At 38.1% G+C, this 12,443-nt stretch overlaps 1 protein-coding gene across 1 annotated transcript in view; it reads right to left on the bottom strand.

Moving 5' to 3' along the window:
* The window catches only part of LOC136863831 (tektin-1), a 136,292-nt gene that overhangs the window by 75,522 nt on the left and 48,327 nt on the right, over nt 1-12,443 (bottom strand). Inside the window, exon 4 of the mRNA XM_068226106.1 lies at nt 8,527-8,663. Coding sequence (XP_068082207.1) covers nt 8,527-8,663 — 137 coding nt within the window. The remainder of the gene's footprint in view (nt 1-8,526; nt 8,664-12,443) is intronic.

Raw genomic sequence — 12,443 nt, 5'->3', positions numbered from 1 at the left:
TTGTATCAGGATATTACTAAGCTTCATTATGCTGATTCTGAATTGAAACCCATCATTGGCAGTTTTAACGCTGGTAAACCTGTTAAACCATATTTTCTCAAGAATAACGTTCTGTGTTGTAAGTCGCGAAATGACCTTTAGATGAAAGTCGTTTGCCTTCATATTCCCAAATACTATCATGATACTCCTTCAGGGGGACATTTGTGCGTTTTTAAAACTAGACACAAGATCGGGCATTTCTTAATTTGGAAAAAATATGGATACTGAGATCAGATAATTGTTAAAAACATGTAATCCGTGTGCCATTAGTAAACCTGCTGTCAACACTCGTATCGGCATGTTAGATTCATTACATGCAACTTGGCCCATTGAGAGGCTTTTTATAGACCATATGGGACGGTTACCTAGAACTGCCGGCGGCACTGGTTTATGCTTGTCTGCGTTGACGGTTGTACCAGTTTTTCCTGGAACTTCCTGACTCGTTCTACTAACCCTCTCACTATTATTGGTTGTTTAAACTCCTTCTTTTCATCGTTTTGTCCTCCCAAGTTCATTGTTTCGGACAATGCGAAATCGTTGACTTCTCATTTATTTAGAAAGTTCTGTTTTGACCTTTCTATATCTCGTGTTACCACCATGCGATATTATCCTAAGCCTTCGTTTAGTGAGGGATGCATAGAAACGCAAATTATGCTCTAATTGTACTTCATAGTGATAATCATGCCAAGTGGGACTCTTCCCTTCACTGGTTGCAATATGAATTTAACCCTGCGGTACACGAATCGCATATGCAAACTCCCATGGTACTCATGTTTAATTTTACACCCAATTTTCCTCTGTCTAACCTAATGGATATTGACCAGCTTCTCCCTGATAACAAGAATCCTGATGAAAATCGCCAAATGTGGCGTAAGGCTAAACAGAGATTAACTGTTTCTTACCAAAGAGTTGCTAAAAGATACAATAAAGGTCGGCGACCTACTACATTAGTTATCGGTGATGAAGTCTTTGTGAGAACTTTTCCACATAGCAAGGCCGTAAATAAATTTGCTTCTAAATTAGTCCCTCGTTTCAGTGGTCCTAGCACTATACTAGAATTTTTAACCCCTGTTACTCTGTTAGTTGGTGACCCTAATACTATGCGTATTAGGCGAGTTCACCTTAGCCAAATCAAATGTACTTGAAATTGTGTAGATAAAAATGTTAAGATTATAGCTTCAAGCTTCTTTGAACTGAATTGTATTAGCAGTCACATAATCTTGAATGACTTGATGTGTGTTATTAGTATTACAAGGAATTATTGATTTACTATTCCTTAAAGTTGTATGTGAAATGTATGTTAAAGGTATTAATACCTCATTAATAATATTGCGGATCCACAAGGTAACCTTTGATTGTGTGACGTCATCGCACTAGTAGACGATTAGCAATTTTATATTCAAATTACAGTCAGTTAAAAGAAATTGCTTGTCCAAACTGGAATTAAGCAGACTAATTGACATTGGTACTATGGGATTTAGTCCAACAAACAATTTAGGATACTTCCATAGTTATTCTAGTACTTCCTAATCAGTTTAATGGTACTGTAAGCTCCTCCGGCACTTCGCTGTTGCCTTCTGGTTATGTTGTAGCTATATGGACGTCCAATTAACATCATATCTTCTGAAGAAGTAATCGAAGATCTGGTGGTGCAATTGCTTGAACTCGTCATGGACTTCTTCTGTGGTATATTTAAATAAATTAACAACAACATTGGCAATGTGATGATCGTACTGGCCATATCTTCATCGCGAACCTGTACCTCCTTCCATATTGACATACCATTTTGGAACCTGTGATGACTTAAAGTAAGACGCATGCTTCAGTGTTATTTTTCTGGTTGGGGACTGTTCTGTACTTATTATTGTCCTATCTTGTGAACATTTCTGCTTGAAATTTTATACTTGGTACCTCTTGATTGAAATTATTTTGCCTATTATGGTGCAATGTTTGGAATATTAAGTAGAAAAGTTTAAACTACTCATCTCTACATTGAGAAAACCCATGTCAGTTCCCTAGTCTTACCCTCGATCGAGTTTCGTGGAAGGATAATATAACGTTACTAAAGAACTTAAATATTTCAGGAAATACTTGGAAATTTGTGTCGTCTCATTTCTTAAGTTACGAGGAAGTGCAGCTGGAGTGCATTTCAACGCTGCCTGTTGGCGTGACTAATTACTAAAGCTTCATCCAGTTGGTGGCCCACCTGGCGGCAGCTATCCATAACTGCGACAATGTGGCAATAATTTGATACAGACAAAAGACGAATGACTTTTGTAGTCTGGACTACCATGGAGTCGGCGCCTGACGGAATTTCGTGTTCCTCACAAAAAGGATGTCTAGAGGAGTGAATTATGATTCTCACTAAGGATCACAATTGGTTTCAGGATTGAAAAAGCCTTTTCGTCGCCGCTAGCCGCCGAAATTTGGTTTTGCAGGTTTATTAATGTTGGGCAAATTATTTTTCTTACGCCGATGTAGTAGTTTGATTCCATTATGTATTTCTACTTAACTAAGTGTTGATTCCGGAACCTTAAAATTAATGATCTAAAATTGTTGTTGGTATACTTAAATCTTAGTTTTATATATGGCAAATTCCTGTGTCGATTTTATCGGCAGGCAAACTTTACTTGCAATTCATAATTTATTTATTTCGGATCCCCTAATAACTGTTAAAACTAAAACTTTTTTTCTGTTAAAATCATTCCTAGTTAAGTTTAGAAGCTATATTATTATTCTTGACTTACTTGACTTATTACCTGTTGCTCCTCCTGGAGCATAGGGTTTACGTGAAACACTTCCATCTGTTCCTATTGTTGGCTAACCTCTTCACTTCATTCCAAGTTTTTCCCACTGTTAGACATTCCTCTTCGATCGTCTTTTTCCAGGTCTCCTTCGGACGTCCGCACTTTCTAGCGCCTTGCGGGTTCCAGTCGAGCGCTGTCTTTTCAATGGCTCCAGCGGGCTTCCTTCAAGTATGTCCTATCCAACGCCATTTTCTCTCACTTATCTGCATTTCAATTGGCTGCTGATTAGTTTCTTCCCATAGATCTTCATTTGAAATAACATCCGGCCATCTTCTGTTGATGATACGTCTTAGACAGCGATTCACGAAGACTTGCAGTTGTTTAGTCGCCTTCTGGGTAACTTTCCACGTTTCACAGCTGTAAAGCAGAACGGACTTCGCATTTCTTGTTAAAAAGTCGCAGCTTAGTTTTTCTGGAAATGTTCTAGTTTCTCCACATAGGATACAATTGAACAAAATCACCATTTGCTTTCCTGATACGAATCTTAATATCTTCTTCTGCTTCTCCAGTCGTAGTAACCATACTCCCAAGATATATGAAGGAGTCGACTTGTTCTACCTCTTTATAATCTATAGACAATTTATCGTCAATCTTGGAACTGACTCTCATCTCCTTGGTCTTATTAATATTTAATTAAAGTCCAGCATCCTCTGCCTCCTCCTTCAACCGCTTAACCTTCTCTTCCATATCAATGAACCGTTGAGCTATTAGGCAGATGTCATCTGCAAAACAAGGTCTTCTAAGCTATCTTGTACGCCCCACTGGATCATCCTTTTCCGACCTCGATACGCTCTCCTCAGCACACTATCCAACACAAGTAGGAAAAGCGTCGGAGAAAGAATACAGCCCTGTCGAACTCCCGAGGTCACATCTATTGGTTCAGTAAGATCTCCCATATGCAGAGCCTGATATTTATAACCCTCGTACATATCCTTTATAATATTCAGAATCGTTTGTAGTATACCTTATTCTTCAAGTGTTTGCCACACAACTCTTCTATTTACAGAGTCGAAGTCCTTCTCAAAATCAATGAAAGTCAAGTAGAGGGTGTTCTGCCATTCTGCACTTTGTTCCAAGATAATTCTCAGAGTGTTTATGAGATCGACACAGAATAGAAATAGAAATATATTAATTTAAAGTTAATGACAAGTAGGACCAGAGGTCCCTTTGGCTGTAACTAACTGCCACTTTAAATTAAATGTATCACCTAACATACAAAATCTAATAAAAGAATGCATAAAAAGCGTAAGATACATTTTCCTACTGAGGATATAAGAATAAGATTAAAAACTGAACATCTAGGAGATTACAATAATACTTTTAACATTTCATAAACATACACTATACTAACAAGGAAGAGAAGACGAAAGAGAAACCTAAGAATTTTAAAGCCGAGGAAGAATTAAGAGTAAAACTGAGCATTTAAAATGTACCTATTCGTACTATTTAATTAATTTGGTGAAAATTCATTTACGTGGCTTAATAAGTGGAAAGGTAGCGGTATTGAAGAATTTTTTCTAAGTTCCCACCCTACTTTGCTGAATTTCATATAGTTTAAGATCGTTGTATAATTGAGAGGCAGTGACAATGAACGACTTACTGCTCTTTACCGTACGATGCTGTGGAACCTGAAGGGCGTTAGCTGTAAACCTTGGTGAAATATGAGGGAGCATTAGATTTTAAAATTCTCAGAACTAAACAAGCAGCTGAGTATGATCGTCTATCCCTGAGTTTCAACCACTCTGCGGCTTTGTAGTAAGATGTTACGTGACAGTCTTTACGAATATTGGAGACGAATTGAACACAGACATTCTGAATACGCTGGAGTTTGCTATTATATTTCTCGGAGATATCGCTGTAAATTATAGCGTCGTAATCTAAAATAGGAAATACCATAGTTTGGATCAACATCTTTCTCATCGAGAAAGGAAGATACGGCAAGTTTCGTCGAAATTGTTGCAATATGCCAAACAGTTTCTTGACCAAGTACTTGGCATGACAGGACCAGGACAGAGTGTTATCCATTAGAATACCTAAATTCTTAACACATTCCTCATACTTGACTACAGAACCATTTAAAATTACTGGATGAATGTCCGTGTTGAAAAGATTTGATAAGTTTCTTCGATATCCTAGAAAAATAGCTAAGGTTTTCAGTTATTAGTAAATTATGACTTAGTGTATATTGATGTAGTCTTTCTATATCTAGATTTATTTTACTAATACTTTCGACAACATGATACACAGGAAAATGTTAATAGATCTGTAAATCATCGGCATACATATGATGTCTCGTGTGGCGTAAAACTCCAGGCAGATCGTTTATATACAGCGAAAACAAAACGGGACCCAACACGGACCCCTGAGGGACGCCAGAATGTACACTAGATCACTTAGAAAAATTTGTTTGTCAAATACTACAGGCTGAGATCTCCCTTTCAAGAAAGATTCAAACCAAGAGAGAGCTGATAGAGATATGCCCATTGTATGTAATTTAGTCAGAAGGAGGTCATGATGAACTCTATCAAATGCCTTGCTTAAATCGAATAGTACCATTGCAAACTTGATATCATCTGTGACTTTGAGAAGTGCCGTCGTAGTACTATGGCCTGTTCGAAAACCAGACTGAAATGTGTTAATAATACAATGAGTATTTAAATACGAAGTGAGTTGTTGGTAAACAATCCTTTCTAATCCTTTACCTAATATTGACAAAATACTGATAGGCCTGAAATCATCAAATTTTTGAGGAGAAGGAACTTTAGGAACAGTCTGATATTGGCCATTTGCCATACAGCTGGAAAGACTCCTGATTGTAAACAGAAATTATACAGGCGAGCTTCTCTTCTCTTGACTTCCAGTAGTGAATTTACAAAATCAAAAATGATCTCCGTCGATGCAGACAACGATTTGGCACTGAAATCAAATAATATCAGCTTAGATTAGGCCTTTACTGCCTTTAAAATTTTTAAATGAAAATATAACCTGAGCCTCCTATAGTTCACAGTAGCATTTACAAAAATCAGCTGGAGCTATCACAGTTATTATTTCAAAAACAATTTAAACTGAAAATTCCATTCATCTATTTGTGATTCAACACGTGGTCACTGTTAGTAATCGATCAAATACATTACTTAAGGTAGGTAAAACTCGTTAATGAAGTCAGTAGAAATCCTAATATTGAATATGGGTCAACTTCAAAGCCACAATTAATTAATTATTATTATTTGTCACTGGATTGTTTAGGCAAAATTGATCACACGATCGTGTTCACAAAATTGATGTATTCCATTAGATTAATTCTCAACTTAATCATGATTCACTTGCTAAATTTATTAATTCATTATTTAATTATTGTTATTATTATTACAATTGTAAAACAAAAGATGAGGTCCTCAAATAATGACGAGATCGCAAATGCTATTTAAAAACATAAAACGTACCGAAACTGGATAAACAGACTCATTAAAGTAGCAAAAGAGAAGTACTATTCTAATAAAATTATGTCAAGCTCAAACAATTCTAAAATCCTTTGGAAAAGCATAAACGATATAACATGTAGGAAGGAGAAAAGAAGTTATAGCATAAATCTTACAGACTCATAAGAAACAACCCAATCAACTATCATTGCAGACAAATTTGTAGATTATTTCAGTGGTATCGGTTTTGAACTTGCTGACAAAGTAATAAATACGTGCAAAGAACCTAATGACAGACATATGCCATTCATGCAATACCTCAACAACAATCTATCTTTTTCTTCCCATAACAAAAACAAATATCGAATCGGATAGGTGAATTAGAACATAACCCAGCCAATGCTATGACAACATCTCTAGTAAAATACTTAAAACGATTAGTTCACATATTCTACAGCCTCTGCAATATATTTTTATTCCCTCCCTAATTAAAGTACAATTTTCAGACCCATTCAAAATGGCTATCATCAATACATTAGCCGATAAGAATCGCCCAATTTCTCTCACAACTCACCTTTCAAAATTATTAGAGAAATGCATTAAAACAGATTACTTATTTACCTGAATAAGTATAACATATTGTCGACAAACCAGTTTGGTTTTGGACCAAAAATTAGCCCTCAACATGCAATATTCTCTTTAACTGGTTATTTGTATAAAACCATTGATAGCTCCAAAAGGACTATTTCTACATTTTTGGATTTCACAAAGGCATTTGATACCGAAGACCACAATAAACACCTTACAAAACTTAAAAAAGTAGGCATCCGTGGATTTCTTCCAAATCTAATTACAAGCTTTCTTTCGAATGGAATATAAAATGTAAGAATCAAGGATACCCTAATTAAAAGTGCTCAAGTAAAAAATCGTAGTACCCTAAGGAACAGTGTTAGGACCAATACTTTTTCTGTTATATATCAGTGATTTGTGTGAGCTACACTGTAATGCAAAAATTAACTCATATGCTGATGACACGGTAGACACAGTCATGTCGACTGTTTATGATGTGATTGTGAAATGGAAGGTGCGAAGGAAGAACTGCACCTAAACCTAGACGAGGCAGACCTCATTTAATGACGGACGGGCACCGGCGAGCATTGTGGTGGGTTGTTATAAACAATCGGAAGAAATCAGCGGAAGGGATCACGCATGAGTTCCAATGTGCTACCAGCAGTCCAGCCAGAAAAATAACTGTGCGTCGGGAGCTAATAGAATGGGATACAATGGTTGAGCTGCTGCTCATAAGCCATATATTACTGTAGTCAATATTAAGTGACGCTTGAGGTGGTGTAAAGAGCGACGCTTGTGGTGGCGTAAAGAGCAACGCCACTGCATAGTGGTTGACTGGAAATTAGTGATTGGGAGCGATTTATCACTCTATATTCTGTGACAATCCTATGGAAGTGTTCGTGTTTGATGAATGCATGGAGAACGTTACCTGCAATCCTGTTTATTGCCAACAGTGAATTACGGAGGAGGTGGGGTTATGGTACTGGAGGTGGGTTCGTGGTTAGGTGTGGTCCTCGTATTGCAATTAAGAAAACTCTAAATGCGGAAGGATATGACCAAATGTTAAACCATTGTTTACTGCGTACAGTAGAGGACCAGGTCAGAGACGATTATTTGTATCAGCATGACAGTGCACCCTTTAATAAAGCTTAATATGCGAGGCAATCCTTTTTGGACAATAACGTCCCTGAAATGGACTGGCCTTCCCAGAGTCCTGTCGTCAACTCAATGGAACACCTTTGTGATGAGTTAGAACGTCAACTTATTCCGGACAGCAGGACTCTGATGAATCGTTAAATAAGATTCAAGCGCATAAAGGTCCATTTCCTAGAAATACCAATTTTATTTTCACCTTTTGAGAACTATACCACATTTAAAGAAAGATCACAACAAGGACGGAGAAATATACTGTACAAATTTGCATTCGTCTGTATAGGTAAATGATTATCCTAAGAGTTTATGCTGTCCAAAATTGCTAGCAGCCTATATAACACTTTATTTGTATAGGAATTATTATAATGTTGTTGATATAAACCTCTCAAGGGTCCCTGTTACAAATACTAACTAAAAGTAAGAATCCTCTGCTTCATGACTATACGCCTGAAAATTATGCCACGTAATCAATTCATAAACAAAGTATTGAAAAATTATTACTAATATAGTGAGAGTGAACACTTAATCTAATGACCTACTTAGTAAGCTCAATTTTTGGCCGTTGTTTTCTGCTGGACAGGCGAATTTGAGCTAGTGCCAAATATTCTTCCTTCTCTTTAATAGCTTTCTCTAATTTTCCAATGCTGAGCACCATCTCATTTGCCCTTTGCAATGTCTGTAAAAAACAAAATAACAAATCAGTAGCTCGAGATTCAACCTGAACGTTGAAATACAATATAAGCTTCTTTTTAACGTCTAAATTATTTCGTACTAAACTTGAATGATTTTGTGAGAATTTTAGAAATATTTCATACAGGCCTAGAAGGAAACTACATAATTAAATATCGTACATTTTCTCAATAACACACACACACACACACACATATATATATATATATATATATATATATATATAGGTAGTATTCGTTCAAAATCAACCTTACACAGATATTATAAATATAGTTAGTTCTTTCATCTTTATTAAACTTAACACGAACTTATTTTTAGAGTGAAGAAGATTAAGAAGTGTGCGACACTAAAAATACGCATAGTAGTACAACATACGTTTCTTTCGTAGCTACCTAATAGATTCCATAGCCTATTCATTATGTTTACATACGATCATACTTTCTTCCTTAATTCCAGCAAGCTTCAAAGGAATAAAAATCTTGTAGGTATGATTCTTTAAAGTTCTTCGTACTATAAAGCAGAAACGCATCTAGTTGCTGCCTGAATTGGCTTGCGCGAGTGACATCAACTCGCTGAAAAGCTGAAATATAGCATCAAACTATAGATTTCCAGCGTAGAAATGTAATTAAATGTAATTAAATTAAATGTAATTAATGTAATTAATTATGTTCTCTTGTGATATAGAAAAGCGATCTAGAAATTTTGCGGGGGAACTGTATGAGAGTTTAGAGATCAGCAAATATCTAGATTTAATCTCTATCATTATTTCCATTACTGAAATGCACTAGGGTTGAGGAGGATATGGTTCTTCTTCACTGTTCCTCCTTAAAAACTCTGGTTTAATCGAAGTTCCATTATGTTAGTTTGAAGTGCATAAATAGAAAACAGTCCAGAATTTTCACCGCCGTAGGCCGCCAATCGCCTGTAGGAGGTGAAGTCGTACAACTGTCTCCTTCCTGTGCATATCACGAAAAGTGTTTCCAGGACGTATGGTTTCAATACGAGCTGCTACATAATACAAAAGCAAGAAGTTATTATGTGAATTAGATTACCGGATTGTTAGGTGGTGACAATTAATTCACGGCGAACCAAGTGAAATCTCATGTGAATAACAAAGGCAATGAAAAAATTATGAACATATTATTTAATGTATCGCTTACAGCACAAAATAATAAATAAAACGCAAAAGTGGACACAATGACGTATATGTCACATTTGTTCGTGGTTGTTTTGAGAGGTCCGGCATCTTTCTTCGTTGGAAGTGTCTTTCATTGTTCGAAGGCAAGTTCTGCGCACTGGTGGGTCTCGTACAATTATCAATTATTATTATTATTTGCAACGAAAATAAACTCTTTTTGAGGTGAATATCTCACATGAGCGAACGGATTTGCCATTTACCTTATTTCACTCCAGAAACAGCTGTTCATATATATACATAGTACCGAACATACTAAATATTTTGGCAGCCAATCTTAAGCACGCGGAAATCTTCCTTCAGAAAATCTTTGATAAATTCGAGCAGACATTCTCACGTTGATAGTTTTCTAGGATTCGCCGATCATCTTGTAGAATTGCGGACCTTGCATTCGATCGGTGAAGAAAGAAGGGCTGTGAATGCTGTGAAGTAGACAATGACGTAACTGCAGAGGCAAACATACGGCGAGGAGGAAATGACCCTTAGCTTGTCCTGGGCACGGTGGGGGTCACATTGCCGGTTCTCGACCAGTTTTAGAGGCCTGTGATGTGCTGATCTTAATTAGGTCTTCTTTTTTCTACAGCTTTTTCCTCACATGTTGGGTAACGGGAGCGACTGTGTCACACATGTGGATATTGCCCTGTTTTACGGCCGAAAACCTTTCCTGACGCCAACCATATATATAGAGCGATGTTAAGTCCCATTGCGTGTTTATGTAGTGACTGATAGTGTGGTGTGATGTCTGAATATGGAGGTGATAGTTTTGGGGCAAACACAAACCCGCAGTCTCCGATCAAGAAGAATTAATCAGAATTGATTAAAATCCCCAACCCGGCTGGTAATCGAACCCGGGACGCTAGGAACTCATGTACGGTACAACGACCACTCAGCGAAAGAGTCGAGCGGCTGATCTTAATTGAGTCAATCTACGAAAATCTGAGTACTCCTCTGTTCCTGCTCTCTTTCATTTGTATTTCCGATGCTTATGTTGCAAATCATTTTTGACTCACACATTCGATAACTTATGTCCAAAAAATCTTCGTCTATTTTTCACCTGAATTTTTCACCGTTGCTTATCATTCCTTTCCATGACCTCTCTTATATACTTCTCAAAAATATCACTTTGTGTTATACATATATAAAAGTTGTCCTTATTTGTAGCCGAAGCTACATGTTTAATTACAGTTATATAATAAGCCTTTTTACGATGGTCTTCATTATAGGTTTTAGACACTGGAAAATGTATTCGAGCCCAATTCGTTATAGTAAAGAAAGGGCTTTGATAAAACTATGTTACTGTTTATATGTGACATGTAAGGGTTCTTACCAAGAACTAATAAATGAAATACACTGGCGGAAAGAAATATCCAATTACTAAGAAGGGGTTGTGCTAGATTAACGAACGTTGGTAGACGTGTTTATACATCTGAAAGATGACGTTGTTTCAAATCTCCCGCAAATCGCTTTAGCGTAGCGCTTGTAGAGTCCCCATGACCTTGCGCATCAGGTTTGCTTTAAATACGGGCTGTACTGTGCGGGATCGTTAGCTACCTGTGAGATTGGATGGAGTGACTATGAGTGAGTCAAGAATGCCTTTACGATGACGAAGAGGTCAGTATCAACAGCTCAGTGCAGTTGAACGAGGTCGTATAATAGGGCTACGTGCAGGTGGATCTTCCTTCTGCGCTATTGCAAAACGGCTGGGCAGGAATGTCTCCACCTTGCATGCGCGCTGGCAGCAGTGGTCACGAGAAGATACACTCGCAAGAAGACCGGGTTCCGCATGTCTCCGTGCACCACCGAGAGGGAGGACCGCCGTATTTGGCGTATTGCTGTGGCACAGCGGACTGCATCTGCAGCAGCAATTCGAGCGGCAGTTGGCATCACAGTGACGCAACGAACTGTTCTAAATCGGTTACTTGAAGGACAACTTCCAGCCAGACGCCCTGTGGTGTGCATTCCACTTACCCCAAATCACCGCCGCCTGCGACTTCAGTAGTCTCAAGCGAGAGCTCATTGGAGGATAGAGTGGAGGTCCATTGGGTTTTCTGATGAAAGCTGTTCTGCCTTGGTGCCAGTGATAGCCGTGTGTTGGTTAGAAGGAGGCCAGGTGAGCGCCTGCATTCCACCTGACTGGGGCATCGACACACTGGACCTACACCGGGAATTCTGGTCTGGGGAGCAATTTCCTATGACAGCAGGAACACTCTCGTGGTTATTCCACGCACCGTAACTGCAGATGTGTAGTCCGTCTGATGATTGGACCTGTTGTGCTGCCATTCATGAACAGCATAACCGGGGGTGTTTTCCAACAGGATAATGCATGCATTTATGCCTCTGTTGTAACCCAACGTGCTCTACAGGGTGTCGACATATTGCCTGGCCAGCTCGATACCCCGATCTGTCTCCAGTCGAGCAAGTATGTGAGTCGTTGTACAACAACTCCAGCGTCATTCATGACCGGTATTAACCGTCCCTGTATGGACCGACCAAGTGAAACAGGCACGGAACTCTATCCCACAAGCTGACGTCCGGCACCTGTACGACACAATGCATGCACGTTTGCATGCC

The sequence above is a fragment of the Anabrus simplex genome, chromosome 2, assembly GCF_040414725.1.
Source record: "Anabrus simplex isolate iqAnaSimp1 chromosome 2, ASM4041472v1, whole genome shotgun sequence".
In the NCBI taxonomy this organism is placed as follows: Eukaryota; Metazoa; Arthropoda; class Insecta; order Orthoptera; family Tettigoniidae; genus Anabrus; species Anabrus simplex.
The sequence above is the reverse complement of the archived record's forward strand: the minus strand, read 5'-3'. Positions and strand labels throughout refer to the sequence as shown.